Source organism: Lates calcarifer, linkage group LG8, assembly GCF_001640805.2.
Source record: "Lates calcarifer isolate ASB-BC8 linkage group LG8, TLL_Latcal_v3, whole genome shotgun sequence".
Lineage (NCBI taxonomy): Eukaryota > Metazoa > Chordata > Actinopteri > Centropomidae > Lates > Lates calcarifer.
The window spans coordinates 11,060,994-11,078,401 of NC_066840.1; the positions used below are offsets into that span (position 1 = coordinate 11,060,994).

The window sequence follows — 17,408 nt, forward strand, 5'->3', positions numbered from 1 at the left end:
CCATGTATCAAATTTCATGGGAATCCATCCAGTAGTTGTTGAGATAATTTATTCTAGACCAAGTGTTTGATATATTCCCCAACCTAGTCATCTCTACAGTCATGCCGCTAGCATGAGTAAAAATATATCTTAGATTATTATTACTTTAACAAGACACTGAAATAAGCCTGTATCAAGTTGCCAGTCTTTTGAAGTCTCGGGTTTCAAATCACCACGACCAACATGGCATCTTCAACTCAGGCTGACCTGTGGCCCCTGCGCCTGGTCGCTTCCCTGCTGCTCAGTCAGCTGGAAGCTTTTTTGATCCTTGGGTTCACACCAACAATGTTCACCCCCGCTGTCGCCCCGGCTGAGTGGAACAGCCTGACGTCGGTGCCAGAATTATCGTTCCCTGCTAGCTCACCCTGTCCTCCTTCACTTTGCTATGGTGGAGAGCCAAGTGGGCCAGATATGACTCCAGAGTGAGATCACCACCTCTCAGCATCATCACAGAGACAAAGATAGACAAGGATGATGATGAGATGCTGCACCTAAATGTGTCTACAAAATGATTATTTGATGAAAACCTTACTGTCAAAATTAATATGAGAAGATGAATGTAAATGGAGCCTTTGACTTTAAAGCTGCTCTGATTATAGCTTATACTGATGAATTATTACCTGACTTCTGCCATTCCTCTCAGTCCTACAGGGCGATTTAGCATCTTTTAGTATATTGATTTGGTTTTCCTGCCTAAAACCTCACTGTTTTGATTCACTCTCACAGCTCTCATAGCATAGTTTGTTCAAAGGCAGCTGTTTTAATTGAAAAAGGTCCTTAAAAAACAGACGACAATGTTAACAAATAGCTCATGAACAAAGTAAATCATTTAGCAGCAAAAGAACAACATATCTCCCCCGAGGAGATGCTGGAAGGAGAGTAAATATTGGACCTACATTCATCAGGTACCCAGAAACACGACTCCAAATAAATGCTAATGTTGCTCCAGGTCTGTTGAACGCGTTTGTTGACAAGTCACCTGTGAGTTGAATTTATTTTTTGCAAGTCCAGTTTGGTTTAGAACTTGCACATGTAGCCTTGTATCGCTGCAGATATAGTTAGTGTCTCAGACAGATAATACAGATTGCAGTGTGGCCGTAACATTATCTAACCTTAGATCCAAACTTTACCTATAATTAATCTGGTCAGTGATGACCAATGATCAGACTTTAATTCCTCTTACATTACTCCTTATTTGATGCAATTATCATTTAGTTATAAAAACCATATTTCTAGATTTTCTATTTGCAAAATTACACACATTGCAGTGCACGTGTTTACAGTCTTACATAAAACATGGGGTGGTAAACTTGGAGGAATTTTCAGGATCACTGAAGTAACAAATGTGTCTACAGAGAGAAATGGTTATTGTGTTGTACAACAAACAGATCTGGGCCACACAAAAGGCTCAGTCGTATTTTAACTTCTGCTCAGTTGTGTCTCCTCTGTGAATCAGTTGGTATGGTGTAAGGAATTTATGTGCTTGGATGAGCTTTTGGCTGTGTGGTGACATGTTGGGTAGGTGGTGCTTGTAGTGGTGCTGAATGGTTGTCAGCACCACTACAAGAAACAAAATACAAACCATATAGTGGGGTGTTATTAGGTTTAATATACCTGACACAACATCCAAATACACTAAAATAAAAACACTTTGTAAATTAAGATGTCAAAGACTCCAGTTAGTGTTTAAAAACCAACTCTACTCCACCATAATTAAACAACAATCACAGACATGCAGTCCAAAACATTCCAAAATGAGCCCTTAAAACAACTGATATCAATATAATGTAGAATAATTAAAACTCTAAATACAGCATTGCTGTTGTGTTTAGTGTACATGTGAGAGAGAAGAGACATGCAAAAAATTGCAGCTACAGTCAAGTTTACTGTGCGTGTGTGTAAGAAATTCACAAATATATGAACAGCTACATGTTGAGTTAGAGTTTTAAAGCACTACACTTAAGGCACAATTTTGACACAAGTGCAGCACAGAGGTATAGAGGTGTGTTAATGCCATTTTGCCACTCTTCATTGAAAATATACATGAGGAAAAGGCAACTGGAGTTTGTGATATTTTTATAGCTATCAAACAATCACTATAATAAAACTTAAAAACATTTAAATATGTGTGTGGCTGACCTGAGCAAATTAAAATGTCTCTACAAAACAGTAGTTCTTTATTAATATGAGTGAAAGTTAATTCTAATTCACATTAATCCTCACTAAATTGTATAATGCAGGCAATATCATTTTAGTCTTTAAATGCACTAATGGGACAAGCTGAATTCCAAGGGCCAAGTACGTGTGCACGAAGCATGTAAGTAACATGCACACAAGCACAAGGAGGTCTAGCACCTTTTTAAAAGAGAGTTTTACAGGCCACTTTATGTTTGTATCTTCCCTGAAAAGTTTTACACAGTCAAGCTGATCCACAGTAGCTGACGTATCCCTGACAGTACCGGAGGTTTGCTGTTCACTCAGTAGGCACAGATGAGCTTATTAAGCTGCTTTTAATGAGACTCATGAGGGAGGAAGGTACATGATTTTCTCTATAAAAAAAAAAACCTCCTTTTAATGAAGGCTTTAATGTTCACAGTAAGCTGAAATAAATGGATCTAACGGATATATAAAATATGATCCTCACTATTTCCATGTTTGTTCAGCACATATGGTGACATTTTCGCACAATGGCACTTCACAGAATTTGCAGTATGTGGACAAAGTGAGAAGAGTGTTTCTGTGTAGGTCCCCTTTTGGAAGAGTAGTCTCTCTTTGTATCTTAAAAATGAAGCTACAGCTGGCAGCTAGTTAGCTTAGCGTCAACTACAGAAACTGGTATTTTAGCTTTGTGTAGAGGTAACTGAATATGCTCACTAATTAACATCTTATATATTGGTTGTTTAATCCCAAACAAAAGTGTGAAGATGATAATTCAGCGTTTTATGGGGGGTTATGTGCCCAGCTGTTTCTCATCAGTTGATAAAGGCAAGCAGCTGAGGCCACTGGATGATGAGCATATTTCCCAAAATATTAAACTATTTCTTTAAAGTCACGCTATTGAGTGAGTTTACAAGTGTGAGTGTACCTTTCAAAGCTTTCAGAGGAAGTTGAGTTTGTCTGAGGTATAAACATCACAGTGACCTGAGTCTGAATTCAGTGGGAGAGCAGAGGAAAAGTTAATTCCCTTCAGTTCAAACAGTGGCTCAGGGTCAGGGCAGAGAGGGACAGTTGGAGCGTCTGCCGGCTCTGCTGGAGCTGAAACCTGGACAGAAAAAGACAGATATATCACTGAGTCTCACAAGAGCATCACAAGCAGGTTTACGTTTTGATACAAAACTGCCTGAATTAAGTCTAAAATACAGATATTAACGGCTGCTGCACTGAGAACATTCATGCAGATATTCAGATACATTAGCTTAATGCAACTTTTGTATCTTGAATATTGTAAGTATAAGATAGCAGCATGTTAACTGAACATACAAAACATTCTGTTCTACCAGATCACCCGCTTAAATATGATGAGGGGACTGACAAAGACCTTTCAATAAAACAGCAGCACTGACCACAAGCTTGAAAATTTTTGAAAGACCAAAGCAAAAATGGCTTTCAGTAACCTCCTCCTGTTACAACAAATGAGAGACAAAACTAAAAGCAGTTACAGAGATGTTCAGTGTGTTGTAGAGAGTCTATCACTGAATGTAGATCACTTGCATATTTTTTGGAAATGTCAGAATATACATGTGATATATGCGATGTAACAGATACTAAAGTAAAGTCTAAGGTCCCAATGAGTTGTTTGGTACTTTCTCTCTGCAAAACAAAAAATCATTACACTGGACTTGACACAGGGACAATGGAGCTCCAAATGAATCATCACCAGGACTGTGTGAATGATAATGAATGATCACTGTGTGTTTTTGCTGTTATTTTTCAAAACTACAATACAGATTTAAGTGGAAATATTGCAGAAACATTAACTAACTGGAGAGCTACTGATCATCTTAACCAAGGTTTCATTTGGTTATAGTGATAATACAATATGGGAAATCCCACACTGGTCAGTGCATAGAAGGTGAACAATCTGCTTGTTAAGTTTGACATCACGACTTAACAAGTAGATACAATTGCATTTTTATGTATCACAGATTGTGTGTGTGTGAGAGAGAGAGGGAGTGTGTGTGCGTGTATGCTGACTAATCTAGCTGGCAGGTCATACCTTAGAATAAGCAGATGGCACATTCACAGTAGGAGGATTGTGTATCTGCAGAGACACATAACATATTAGTAGTAGAGAGGAAAGAGAATAGAGAACAAGAGAGGAGAACTTCTCTCAGAGAGGCGCAGTACACACTTACCAGTGGACCAGTCAGAGCGTAAGAAGGCTGAGCGGAGTAGTGTGTCCCAGAGGGCTCACTGTGTCCGTCTGAGTTCAGCACAGCAGGCTCTTTGTTGTACTGCAGTTCAGAATCCACAGAATCACAAAAGGGATACACAAATCTCAACAGCAGGCACTTTTCACTCTTGAACACACACAAAGTGGAAAGTAGCTTTGACGTGCTCACCTTGTGGTAATACATGGCAGGTTCAGCGGGAGTCTCAGGGCTGTCCTTTTTGGAGGACCTCTTCTTGCAGCAGCAACACATCATGCAACAACAGCAGGAAAGTACGCCGACAGCAACAATGATGCCAGTATAAAGGTGAGATGGATCAAAAGGTAGGGCTGAAACAATAAGTCTCTTTATCGATTTGGTGACAAGCAGAAACCTTATGGCCAACAATTTAAATAATAGATTAATTGCGTGATTTGTCAGGATTTGAAAACTTGTGTCATTTTTCACAATTTTATGACAATTACAGACCACAAGATTATATAAAAACTGCTAAATTGATGATGGAAATAATCATTAGTTAGCTGCAAATAATAGTAAATGGGCACTATTTACATAGCATGTGTAAGAGCTGGAAAAGTTGGAAAACTGTGCATCTCTCTGAAATAAATTCAAAGTTAGAAATAAACCAAAGAAGCTAAAAAAAAATTTCTGACAAGGTGATACTTATTGTAAAACACACAGGTTACTCACTCTCCATTTCCAGTGTTATCTCCCAGGCCTTGTCATTATTCTGATCTCTGACTTCAAACATTCCTCTGCATGACATTTGGAGATACTTATTTAAAATCCCACATGGCTCTAACAAATCAAACCCTGCACAATCTAATTCATACAAATCGTCCCGCAGCCTGCCTTTATGAACTATCTCAATCTCAGACTTTCTCCATTCATGGTCACTCTCTGGGAGGAAGTAAATGTTGCAAGAGTCTGGCTCCAGATTAAAAGTGTGGTTGAATCGTTGACCAGGTTTCAGTGCATAGGACCATGTTCTTGCTGGAAGAGAGGACACACAAGACAGAGAATATTAAACAGGACCCATCCCATGCAGTTTTGGTTCTTGGTGTCAGGTTCTAGGAAATTACCTACATTGAGAACTAAGAGGAAACCTCACCTTTAACCTCAATGTTCTTTTTAGACAGCACTTTCCCATCTTTATCACTCATTATGTAGTTGCCACTGTCTCTCTGGGTTACATTGTCTATGACATAGTAGGCACCCACCACCCTCCGCCTACTGTCCTCACTGGCTGGAGGGTCGTCACGTTTCCACAAGATCGTCGCATCTGAGCTGTAGCTTTGGATGAACTTGATGGACACAGCCTTTCTATGCAGCCTCATCCTGTATGTGTATCCATACAAAACCTCATCATAAGTGTCATATGAGAGGCCTGGAGAGGAAGTCCAACAGATAAAAAAAAATGCTCAGTACAAACCATATGAATGTATACAAACATTACCAGACATCTTTTGATCCCTTTTTATGCAATATTTTTCTACATGATTCAAACATGAATCTATATTTAAGCAAGGCTTGATTTCATAATGTTCAACTAAAATACATAAAAATGTCAATTAATATAAATCTGGAATAACTTTTAAATGGATGCACATATGATATATTAGCTATACATTAATAGTACAATAAATGTTCTCAAATACTGAAGTAAAAATACCTCAAAACTGGAAAGGATGCAGACAAAATGGTGGAATGCCACAAGAGGTAATTCTGCAGTTGACAGGAAATTACGCGATCTCAGCAGCAGAAGTTGTTTGTTTGTTTGTTTGTTTGTGTCAATCTTTTACCCCTCTATTGGAAAAAAGTGCACAATCTAAAACAGTGCAAGTAAAGCCCAAGGACAAACCCTGTATCAGGCAGAGGACAGTTTAGCATTTTAAAAAAAAAAAAAAAACATACCGGTTTTCTGGAGCGACATGGTATTTTATTATTTAAATATACAGAAAAAACACAAGACCAACTTCAGCTGCCGAGGTCACGTGATTTCCTCTCTATTAGAGGTGTCTTGGAAAGAGGGTCCGCCATTTTATCTGCACCTAGGTACTGGCTGCACTCTGAAAATTGTGCTGTCAGTTACTTTCCACCACCGATTTAATATTACTGCTGTGTCTTTACACTCAGTGAAACAGGATACAGTCTTACAGTCTCACTCAGGGAGGGTTCATCATTTTTACATGTACTTACCCGTGCAAACACAGGCAGCCAGCACCAGTAACACTATCATCGCCTGCCGTTGTTTTCAATGCAAGTTCAGTGTTGACCCGAGTCCAGTATCGACTGGCAAGCGCACGTTATTTTAGGTTAATTAAGACTTTACCTCTGTCATATTCCTGCCAGACAAACAGTTCAACATACGCACATTATTAATACGGTAGACGTACAATTTACACACATTTTGCAGTCTCTACCGGTATTTTTTGAAGTTACACGGCCTGAGTAGCAGGAGAGTCGTCCTGACCCACCCATCAGCGCGTTTCCATAGAGAAACCCGTGGGGTGTTCATGTACGGTCGGAAAGTAATGTTGTTGAGCCGTCTGTGAAGTGGCCCATCTTTTCAGCCACGTAAATATTAAATATATTAGGGACTGATGGATTCCCATAATATTTTGTACACATTTATGTTCCCCAGAGAGTGAATCCCAATAATTCTGGTGATCTCCTGACAACAGCCGTGGTTATGATTTAACTCAAAATTACATCCACTTCATATTTTGCCAAGAGCAACTGATGATTCACCATTAACATTCATTTGGAGGAATTTATCGAAAATGAAAGGTAGATCGGAAGAACCAGAAATCAAACAACCAGCTAATACAGCTAATGGCCCAATTTTTCTACCACCTGAGATATATAGATGCTACCATGTAGAACACTACTGGACAGATTAATACTTATTTAACTCAGAACTTGATGAATTATTGTTCCAAAGTTGTTATCATTGTACTGCAGCTTCAGGGGCATATAGACTAAGAGAGAATGACTTTTGCAAAACATGAAACTTGCAGTATAGATGGCTTTATATATAATGCAGACAAACACTTGTATCACATATATCACAATTTTACATTTATTTCATTACCTAATGAGAAAGGCACAAGAGAAACTTATGAGAAAAAAAACTCCAGCTTACACAAGATCTATAAATATGTTAAAAGATACAGTGTAACAGTTTCCAGAGATAGGACTTTATTTTTTTACAAAGTGTAAAACAGATAAATAAAAAATATTTCTCAAAATGTAATGATAAAAGCCACACAGACAGGTTGTGCAGCTGAAGGCGCATGATAAAAGCAACCATATAAAAACAGTATAAAACAATAAGGCAAGCTTGTAATAGTGGCTTGAATTGCTAGGTTTTGTATTCTTATCTCCATGAGTTTTGAGTCTCCAGTTTGTAAAATCTGCTACACAGACTCACTGTTAGTCCTCACTGTAACATCATCTCTCATACTGTCGATATCTTTGGCAGCAAGAGAATTACATTAACAGCATTAAGTAAACATTCATATATGTATATTACACATTCTAAATCTAATCTATATTCATGCAAACACATTTATATTCCACATTATACAGATAACCTGATTGTGATAGTTCACTAGTGAAACATGGCTGTAGTTAAAGAACTACATTAAACCTTACCATGAAACTTATAATACTACACTATACAATACTAGGATAAGTCTGGTTGTGTGTGAACATAGTGTGAGTGATAGTTTGCAGGCTTAGAGTTTTTGATTTGTTTTACAGTGCATATATCACTGAAATGGCTGTGTTCCAGTTAGTAACAAAACATTCAAATTCAACCCTGCATCACTTGAATGTTCAGCATGCTCCTTAGAGAAAGTTGAGTTTATCTGAGGTATAAACATCACAGAAAGTTGAGTCTGAGCTGAGCGGGGGAGCGGAGGGGAACCTCAGACCTTTCAGATCAAACTTTGGCTCATAGTCCGAGGAGAACATATCAGAGCCCATTGAAGGAGCAGGAGCAGCTTCCTGATCTCCCGAGACTGCAACCTGGAGAGAGAGGTGACCAGGAATTAAAGGTGAATGTGTTTGTTAATGAAAAAGCATCCACAAGTTCTTCATTAAGATAACTACATTTATAACAGTGGACTTTGATGCCCCTCTGAATTCTCTGTATGTTTGTGTGTGTACCTGAGGCTGAGGGGAGGTCACATGGATATTCACTGGGTTGTGCACCTGTAAGGAAAAAAAACAACAAAAAAGGCAAATGTAAACAGGAAGTATAATGTTGACATGGATTCAGTGAGTTAAGCTGTGAGCAACTACTTGAGCCCAGTATCAAGAGATCTCTTCTTAAAATGTTTCGCATAGTCCAGTCTTCTTTTCTGTACAAAAGTACATCCAAGACGTCAGCTTAACCTGATATAAGTCTTTAGCAATCAGACTGAGACAAATGAGGTGGATATCCTCCAACATGACAGCCTTTTTTTTGGCACAATTTTCCTCTTTACATTACTATCCCTCTGTCATGGTTCAGCAAAAAAGCGCAGGGAATTAGTTTCTCAAAGCTGGACCTTTGGAGATATCCACTGGAGTCAATTAACTCAGATCACTGAAGTCTCATATAAACTGAATGCATTCTTGAACAGAACAGAGACTGTGGATTTTGTCACTTCTTCAGTATTGGAAGCACATTAGGAATTGATCTCTCTTATGGGCCTCACACTTTGAAGACCTCTGTGTAACACCTACTGAAGGCCCAGTGGAGGTAGTTGTAGGTCCTGTAGACACAGGGAGATTCCTCGGCTGATAGGAGAAAGTGGATGGTGCGGGAGAATAACTTGTCCCTGCAGGTTGATTGGTATCCTGAGACTGACATGAGAATAATGAGATTAAAAATAGTGCTACATATTGTAAACAGTCAGTTTAAATGCTCATTTGATGAAGTCCTTACATGGTAATATGTAGCAGGTGTTGCTGCAGTCTGAGGGGCAGACTCATTCCTCTTTGAAGAACTCTTCTTACAACAGCACTTTCTCACACAGCAACAGAAAACCAGCACAGGGATACCAATCACCACTGGGATAATCCCAACAGTATTAACAACAAACGGTAATGTGTCCGATTCTGTAAGAGCACAGAGATGTTGAAACATCAGCAACAGCTTGTTAAGACACATCAGTTCTGTGAGAAAAAACAAGCTCCTCACCTAGATCCAGGAACGCAGTCATGGCCAGGTTGCCTTGCTCGTCCCTGAATTCAAATCTGCCAGAGTCTGTACTTTGCACAGGATTAATTTCTATGCCTTCATGCATGACCCGCAGCCTCCAAGCAAAATTCCCAGCTGCTGAGGTCCCACCTCTTATCACCGTTTGGTGTTCTGTTTCCCCCTCAGGTATAAAAGTCACAGTCCACGTGGTAAACTCTGCGGGATACAGGATGACAAGCCGCTCCCCCGCTTCTTTGTCATAGTGTCTATCATATGCTGTGTGTGATAAAGAGCAGACTGTATAAGAACATTTAATCAGATACACAATATCTAAGTTCACATGCAGCCTCTATCAAGTTTCTACCATCACCTTCCACTGAGAGCTTCATCCTGTTCAGCAGAGTGTTGTCATTTTTCCTGAAAGCGTAGAAGCCGTTGTCTGTCTGAGTGAGTCTGTACATCTCCCAGGTATTACCCCTCACCTGTACTTTGCCATCCTTATTGGCCTGAGGGTCTGTGCGGTTCCACAGAATCTGTGGCTGGTCCCTGTTGTGAAGGGGAGTGAACTCCAGGTATTCAGCCTTTCTGGGAATCGAACCGTAATACACTGTCGCGTAATTCTGCACGAACTCTTTGGCACAGTCTGAAAAAAACATGGATTTTATTTAGGAAATGCCTATTTCCACAAAGGATTTCTGATGGAATACAGTCATCAAATATACATTGTCCTTAAATATACATTTATTCATTCATTCTCTGTACCAATTATCCATTAAGGATAAGTAGGGGGGCTGGAACCTATCCCAGCTGACATTGGGCAAGACGCAGGGTACCCCCCTGTATAGATTGCCAGTCCATCACAGGGATTGCGAATATAGACAAAAAACCACTCACACCTACAGGCAATTCAGAATCATCAATTAATGTAACTTGCATGTCTTTGGACTGCAGAAGGAAACTGGAGTACCCAGAGAGAACCCACACAATCACAGGGGGAACATGTAAACTCCACACAGAAAGAACCCAGAACCATATTGCTGTGAGACGACAGTGTTAACCACTGCACCACTGTGCTGCCCTTTACATATACAGTGTAATGTAATGTTCTCACCATTAATTGTCAGTGTGATGATATCGTAAAGTCTATCACCAACTGAGACCGAAAAGGTTCCTTGATCTCTTTCTCTCAAATCTCTCAAAGTAACTGAGGCGTGAGAAACACTGAGCCGTGGGTCCTTTGCCTGAAGAGGTGGACAACAAAGACACATTTAGTCACAACAGACAGTAGATTCTGGTTCTGTCTCATTCATGATTCATGATCTGAACAGAAGCCAGACATTAGTAATATCATGCCTTGAACGGATATCACAGCAACACTGGTGACAGTATTAAACTGCAGCAGCAGAAGCCACTCACCTCCCCATTGTCCATTAAAAGCTTCCTGGATCCCCCATTACTCGGAGTGAAGTAAATCTTTCCTCTGAAGACAGGGAGGCGTATAATCAAACGGGAACCTCAAACTATCACCATAGCATTTACTTTCATACTCATGGCCAGCGAATGAACCTTCAATCAGAAAGATACAAGTGAAGAAGAGACAGATGGAGGAGAGAATACTGAGGAAGAAACAAAACATCATGTGGAAATCATTCTTTAAACAACTTCAGTGCAAATGATGCCAGAGCAGACACATAAAAATGTCCCAGTAACCACTCACTCTCTGTGGCAGAATGACCCAGCCTCTCCAACTAATGCAGTGAGGGTGGAGAAAAGTCTCTTATTCAGGTTTACATATTGCTAGTAAAAATGATAAAATAAAAGAATAACGCGTATTAATTTATTAATTATTTGAGTCTGTTTGAAGCTTCTTTTTTTTAAACATTTCCTAATTCAGTTTATTTTCTGCTCAGACACGTTTGGTCAAATGCACCGAGTAGTGACTGTAAACGGGGGGGTTGGTGGTGTTTTCTGTTGGATCTGATGTGATTGCAGATGTTCATTCAGAAGCCAAACAATACACGTTACTGCACAAAATTAAACGCAGATGACACCGTTTGCATAACTGGCTCGAGCAAGTCGAACTACAGAGCGCACAGGTATGTGGAGCCGAGACATCGCTTATGATTAAACCGTTAATCAACCTAGGCTACAATAATGTCACGTCTACATTGTTTCATCTCATCTCATCAAATGAGCTCCACTCACCGATGAAGAAACTGGAAACTGCCACGAACAACAGTAACATTTCCTGCAGAGAGAAGAGAGGTTCCCTTCGATCATAACGTTTCTCTAAAGCTCCAGAGAATAAAACTCAACATCGAGCACCAGATGAAAAAAACAAACAAACAAGAAGTCTGTCAGTCAGGCTCCACTTTCTGATATGACACCACGTATAAAAGCACAAACATTACTCACTAATAGATGTTTCAATTAGGACACAAGGGCTGCGGTCGAATAGTCCTTTACGCTCAGGGAGGTTCATTAATGAGTGAAATGACCCTGAAGTATCGCAGTGGCAGCCATGATAAGAGCTGGTCGTGTGATCTAAATGTTAAAGAAGGGAGCCTCGGTGCTTCCTATGTTATCTCCTTTAGCATAGGATACACTGGACTTCCTTTACGAGAGAAAAGGAGAGAATGGCGTCCCACAATTCCTTGCAGCAGCAGCAGCAACAGCGTTCAAAGCGGTGCACCGTCGCGGTTACATCGCGGCAGATCCACGAACATGCAGACGCAGCAGCGCATCTGGTTTTTGTTTGTGACAGAACGTCTTAAATTCCTCCCTCGTCTAAAACATATTTCCCTACTTCATAAACTAATAAAATAAAAGCAGCCAAAACGAGAAACTATATATTTCTGTTTGAATATAATTTACTCGGGAACCTCGCACAATTCCTGTTACACAAGATCTATAAATATGTTAAAAGATAGAGAGTGTAACAGTTTCCAGAGATAGGACTTATATTTTTACAAAGTGTAAAACAGATAAATAAAAAATATTTCTCACATAATTTCTCAAAATGTCATGATAGAAGCCACACAGACAGGTAAAAAGACAGATAAAAGATAAAAGCAACCATATAAAAACAGTATAAAACAATAAGGCAAGCTTGTAATAGTGGCTTGAATTGCTAGGTTTTGTATTCTTATCTCCATGAGTTTTGAGTCTCCAGCTGTAAAATCTGCTACACAGACTCACTGTTAGTCCTCACTGTAACATCATCTCTCATACTGTCGATATCTTTGGCAGCAAGAGAATTACATTAACAGCATTAAGTAAACATTCATATATGTATATTACACATTCTAAATCTAATCTATATTCATGCAAACACATTTATATTCCACATTATACAGATAACCTGATTGTGATAGTTCACTAGTGAAACATGGCTGTAGTTAAAGAACTACATTAAACCTTACCATGAAACTTATAATACTACACTATACAATACTATATTAGCCTCAAAGTTGTTTGATCACATCACTCTGTAACTGAGGATAAGTCTGGTTGTGTGTGAACATAGTGTGAGTGATAGTTTGCAGGCTTAGAGTTTTTGATTTGTTTTACAGTGCATATATCACTGAAATGGCTGTGTTCCAGTTAGTAACAAAACATTCAAATTCAACCCTGCATCACTTGAATGTTCAGCATGCTCCTTAGAGAAAGTTGAGTTTATCTGAGGTATAAACATCACAGAAAGTTGAGTCTGAGCTGAGGGGGGGAGCGGAGGGGAACCTCAGACCTTTCAGATCAAACTTTGGCTCATAGTCCGAGGAGAACATATCAGAGCCCATTGAAGGAGCAGGAGCAGCTTCCTGATCTCCCGAGACTGCAACCTGGAGAGAGAGGTGACCAGGAATTAAAGGTGAATGTGTTTGTTAATGAAAAAGCATCCACAAGTTCTTCATTAAGATAACTACATTTATAACAGTGGACTTTGATGCCCCTCTGAATTCTCTGTATGTTTGTGTGTGTACCTGAGGCTGAGGGGAGGTCACATGGATATTCACTGGGTTGTGCACCTGTAAGGAAAAAAAACAACAAAAAAGGCAAATGTAAACAGGAAGTATAATGTTGACATGGATTCAGTGAGTTAAGCTGTGAGCAACAACTTGAGCCCAGTATCAAGAGATCTCTTCTTAAAATGTTTCGCATAGTCCAGTCTTCTTTTCTGTACAAAAGTACATCCAAGACGTCAGCTTAACCTGATATAAGTCTTTAGCAATCAGACTGAGACAAATGAGGTGGATATCCTCCAACATGACAGCCTTTTTTTGGCACAATTTTCCTCTTTACATTACTATCCTTCTGTCATGGTTCAGCAAAAAAGCGCAGGGAATTAGTTTCTCAAAGCTGGACCTTTGGAGATATCCACTGGAGTCAATTAACTCAGATCACTGAAGTCTCATATAAACTGAATGCATTCTTGAACAGAACAGAGACTGTGGATTTTGTCACTTCTTCAGTATTGGAAGCACATTAGGAATTGATCTCTCTTATGGGCCTCACACTTTGAAGACCTCTGTGTAACACCTACTGAAGGCCCAGTGGAGGTAGTTATAGGTCCTGTAGACACAGGGAGATTCCTCGGCTGATAGGAGAAAGTGGATGGTGCGGGAGAATAACTTGTCCCTGCAGGTTGATTGGTATCCTGAGACTGACATGAGAATAATGAGATTAAAAATAGTGCTACATATTGTAAACAGTCAGTTTAAATGCTCATTTGATGAAGTCCTTACATGGTAATATGTAGCAGGTGTTGCTGCAGTCTGAGGGGCAGACTCATTCCTCTTTGAAGAACTCTTCTTACAACAGCACTTTCTCACACAGCAACAGCAAATAATCACAACAAGAATAGTCCCAACAACAGCAGCAACAACCAGTAATGTAGCATCAGATTCTGTAAGAGCACAGAGATGTTGAAACATCAGCAACAGTGAGTAAACACATTTTTCCTTCTGTGAGAAAAAACAAGCTCCTCACCTAGTTCCACGATCGCAGTCATGGCCAGGTTGCCTTGCTTGTCTCTGAATTCAAAGGTACCAGAGTCTGTGCTTTCCACAGGATAAATTTCTATGCCTTCATGCATGACCTGCAGCCTCCAAGCAAAATTACCAGCTGCTGAGGTCCCATCTCTTATCACCGTTTGGTGTTCTGTTTCCCCCTCAGGTATAAAAGTCACAGTCCACATGGTAAACTCTGCGGGATACAGGATGACAAGCCGCTCCCCCACCTTTATGTTATACTCTCTATCATAATCTGTGTGTGATAAAGAGCAGACTGTATAAGGACATTTATCAGATACACAGTATATAAGTTCAAATGCAGCCTCTATCAAGTTTCTACCATCACCTTCCACTGAGAGCTTCATCCTGTTCAGCAGAGTGTTGTCATTTTTCCTGAAAGCGTAGAAGCCGTTGTCTGCCTGAGTGAGTTTGTACATCTCCCAGGTATTACCCCTCACCTGTACTCTGCCCCCCTTATTGGCCTGAGGGTCTGTGCGGTTCCACAGAATCTGTGGCTGGTCCCTGTTGTGAAGGGGAGTGAACTCCAGGTATTCAGCCTTTCTGGGAATTGAACCGAAATACACTGTCGCGTAATTCTGCACGAACTCTTTGGCACAGTCTGAAAAAAACATGGCTTTTATTTAGGAAATGCCTATTTCCACATGGGTTAAATATACAGTGTAATGTAATGTTCTCACCATTAATTGTCAGTGTGATGATATCGTAAAGTCTATCACCAACTGAGACCGAAAAGGTTCCTTGATCTCTTTCTCTCAAATCTCTCAAAGTAACTGAGGCGTAAGAAACACTGAGCCGTGGGTCCTTTGCCTGAAGAGGTGGACAACAAAGACACATTTAGTCACAACAGACAGTAGATTCTGGTTCTGTCTCATTCATGATTCATGATCTGAACAGAAGCCAGACATTAGTAATATCATGCCTTGAACGGATATCACAGCAACATTGGTGACAGTATTAAACTGCAGCAGCAGAAGCCGCTCACCTCCCCATTGTCCATTAAAAGCTTCCTGGATCCCCCATTACTCGGAGTGAAGTAAATCTTTCCTCTGAAGACAGGGAGGCGTATAATCAAACGGGAACCTCAAACTATCACCATAGCATTTACTTTCATACTCATGGCCAGCGAATGAACCTTCAATCAGAAAGATACAAGTGAAGAAGAGACAGATGGAGGAGAGAATACTGAGGAAGAAACAAAACATCATGTGGAAAACATGTGGAAATCATTCTTTAAACAACTTCAGTGCAAATGATGCCAGAGCAGACACATAAAAATGTCCCAGTAACCACTCACTCTCTGTGGCAGAATGACCCAACCTCTCCAACTAATGCAGTGAGGGTGGAGAAAAGTCTCTTATTCAGGTTTACATATTGCTAGTAAAAATGAGAATGACGTGTATTAATTAATTAGAATTTATTAGACATTGAGTGTATATGCTCATCTCAAGTGCGTGTGTGTTTGTTTGAGTCTGTTTGATGCTTTAAAAAAAAAATCCTAATTCACTTTCTTTCCTGCTCAGACACGTTTGGCCAAATGCAGCGAGTAGTGACTGTAAACACAGAGGGGTTGGGTTTGGTGGTGTTTTCTGTTGGAGTTTATATGATTGTAGACGTTCATTCAGAGGCCAAACAATACACATCTAACTGCACAACTTTACTTTTTTAACTGCAGCTGTTGCGGAACATTAAACGCAGATGAGACCGGTTGCATAACTGGCTCATGAGAGCAAGTCGAACTACAGAGCGCACAGGTATGTGGAGCCGAGACATCGCTTATGATTAAACTGTTAATCAGCTAGGCTACAATAATGTCACATCTACATTGTTGCATTTCATCTGTATGACTGTGCAAATGAGCTCCACTCACCGATGAAGAAACTGGAAACTGTCACGAACAACAGTAACATTTTCTGCAGAGAGAAGAGAGGTTCCCATCGATCATAACGTTTCTCTAAAAAGTTTCTTACAAATTACAACGTTTCTCTGAAGCTGCAGAGAATACAACTCAACATCAGACTGAAAAAACAAACAAACTGACAGACAAAAAGTTGTCTACTCACTGCAAAGTGATCCAACTAACTCTCTGTTACGGTAAAAGTTGCTGGTGTTAGCACCCCAGGATAGGAACACTAAAATGAGCGAGACGTTGTTCACGCTCTGCGTCGTAATTGCGTCATATTTTCGCAATCTGCGCATACACAGCCGCGTCCGCAACCGAGGGGTCGTTTTGTGTTGGTAAATAAATCCTAGGGACCACAGAATGATTAAAACCATCTGAAAGGAGACAAACCTCTCTGATACGGAAGATTATGGTCATTTTCTTCTTTTTACTCTTTTTTTTCTACATGTGCTCACCCTCTGAAGTCACTGGAAATCCTTCAGGCTAAACATTCAGGTTCCACTCTCTGATATGACACAAAAACTCTTATGACATGTAATTGTTGGCCTTATTAATGGTTAATAAATAACGAATGAAGGCTTCATTGATCAGTCATAAGCAATAAATAAGAATAACTTGGATTGTCAGGTTGTGGAAAATTCTCTAGTTGGTGATGAGGGAGACCTCTCCATGGCTGGAGAAGGGCTGCAGGACTAGATGGACTAGATAAAAATCTATTTAGAATCTAATTTATAATCCAGTGGGCTTTGCTAATATATACGCATATCTGCATTCTCACAGTATGCACACTTAAATGTGTCCTACAGGAGAAGTAAGGAGAGTGCTGACTTAATTGAGTCAAAACTGCTACATTATAC

At 39.9% G+C, this 17,408-nt stretch overlaps 3 protein-coding genes across 6 annotated transcripts; all 3 read right to left on the minus strand.

The window, feature by feature from the left end:
• Positions 1–2,814: 2,814 nt before the first annotated feature.
• Positions 2,815–7,001, minus strand: LOC108899276 (uncharacterized). Of its 4 annotated transcripts, none has more exons than XM_018699647.2 (8): positions 6,908–7,001; positions 6,630–6,775; positions 5,542–5,817; positions 5,121–5,423; positions 4,602–4,759; positions 4,395–4,493; positions 4,256–4,300; positions 2,815–3,301 (listed from the first exon to the last, which is right to left on the minus strand). In XM_018699647.2, the coding sequence occupies exons 2-8, from the start codon at positions 6,667–6,669 to the stop codon at positions 3,137–3,139; spliced, it is 1,086 nt and encodes a 361-aa protein (XP_018555163.1). In that variant the 5' UTR covers positions 6,670–6,775; positions 6,908–7,001; the 3' UTR covers positions 2,815–3,136. The 4 variants fall into 4 exon arrangements, with proteins under 4 accessions (XP_018555163.1, XP_018555162.1, XP_018555161.1 ...); XM_018699646.2 differs by having other exon boundaries at positions 6,854–6,912; XM_018699645.2 differs by having other exon boundaries at positions 6,630–6,921.
• Positions 7,002–7,444: 443 nt separating this feature from the next.
• Positions 7,445–12,349, minus strand: LOC108899261 (uncharacterized). The gene is made up of 10 exons (XM_018699628.2): positions 12,037–12,349; positions 11,827–11,869; positions 11,038–11,187; positions 10,733–10,862; positions 9,992–10,264; positions 9,622–9,897; positions 9,367–9,539; positions 9,165–9,284; positions 8,604–8,648; positions 7,445–8,462 (listed from the first exon to the last, which is right to left on the minus strand). The coding sequence occupies exons 3-10, from the start codon at positions 11,050–11,052 to the stop codon at positions 8,283–8,285; spliced, it is 1,212 nt and encodes a 403-aa protein (XP_018555144.1). The 5' UTR covers positions 11,053–11,187; positions 11,827–11,869; positions 12,037–12,349; the 3' UTR covers positions 7,445–8,282.
• A 124-nt stretch (positions 12,350–12,473) lies between these two features.
• Positions 12,474–16,852, minus strand: LOC108899262 (uncharacterized). The gene is made up of 10 exons (XM_018699629.2): positions 16,712–16,852; positions 16,519–16,561; positions 15,634–15,783; positions 15,329–15,458; positions 14,977–15,249; positions 14,608–14,883; positions 14,364–14,524; positions 14,162–14,281; positions 13,602–13,646; positions 12,474–13,460 (listed from the first exon to the last, which is right to left on the minus strand). The coding sequence occupies exons 3-10, from the start codon at positions 15,646–15,648 to the stop codon at positions 13,281–13,283; spliced, it is 1,200 nt and encodes a 399-aa protein (XP_018555145.1). The 5' UTR covers positions 15,649–15,783; positions 16,519–16,561; positions 16,712–16,852; the 3' UTR covers positions 12,474–13,280.
• Positions 16,853–17,408: the final 556 nt, after the last annotated feature.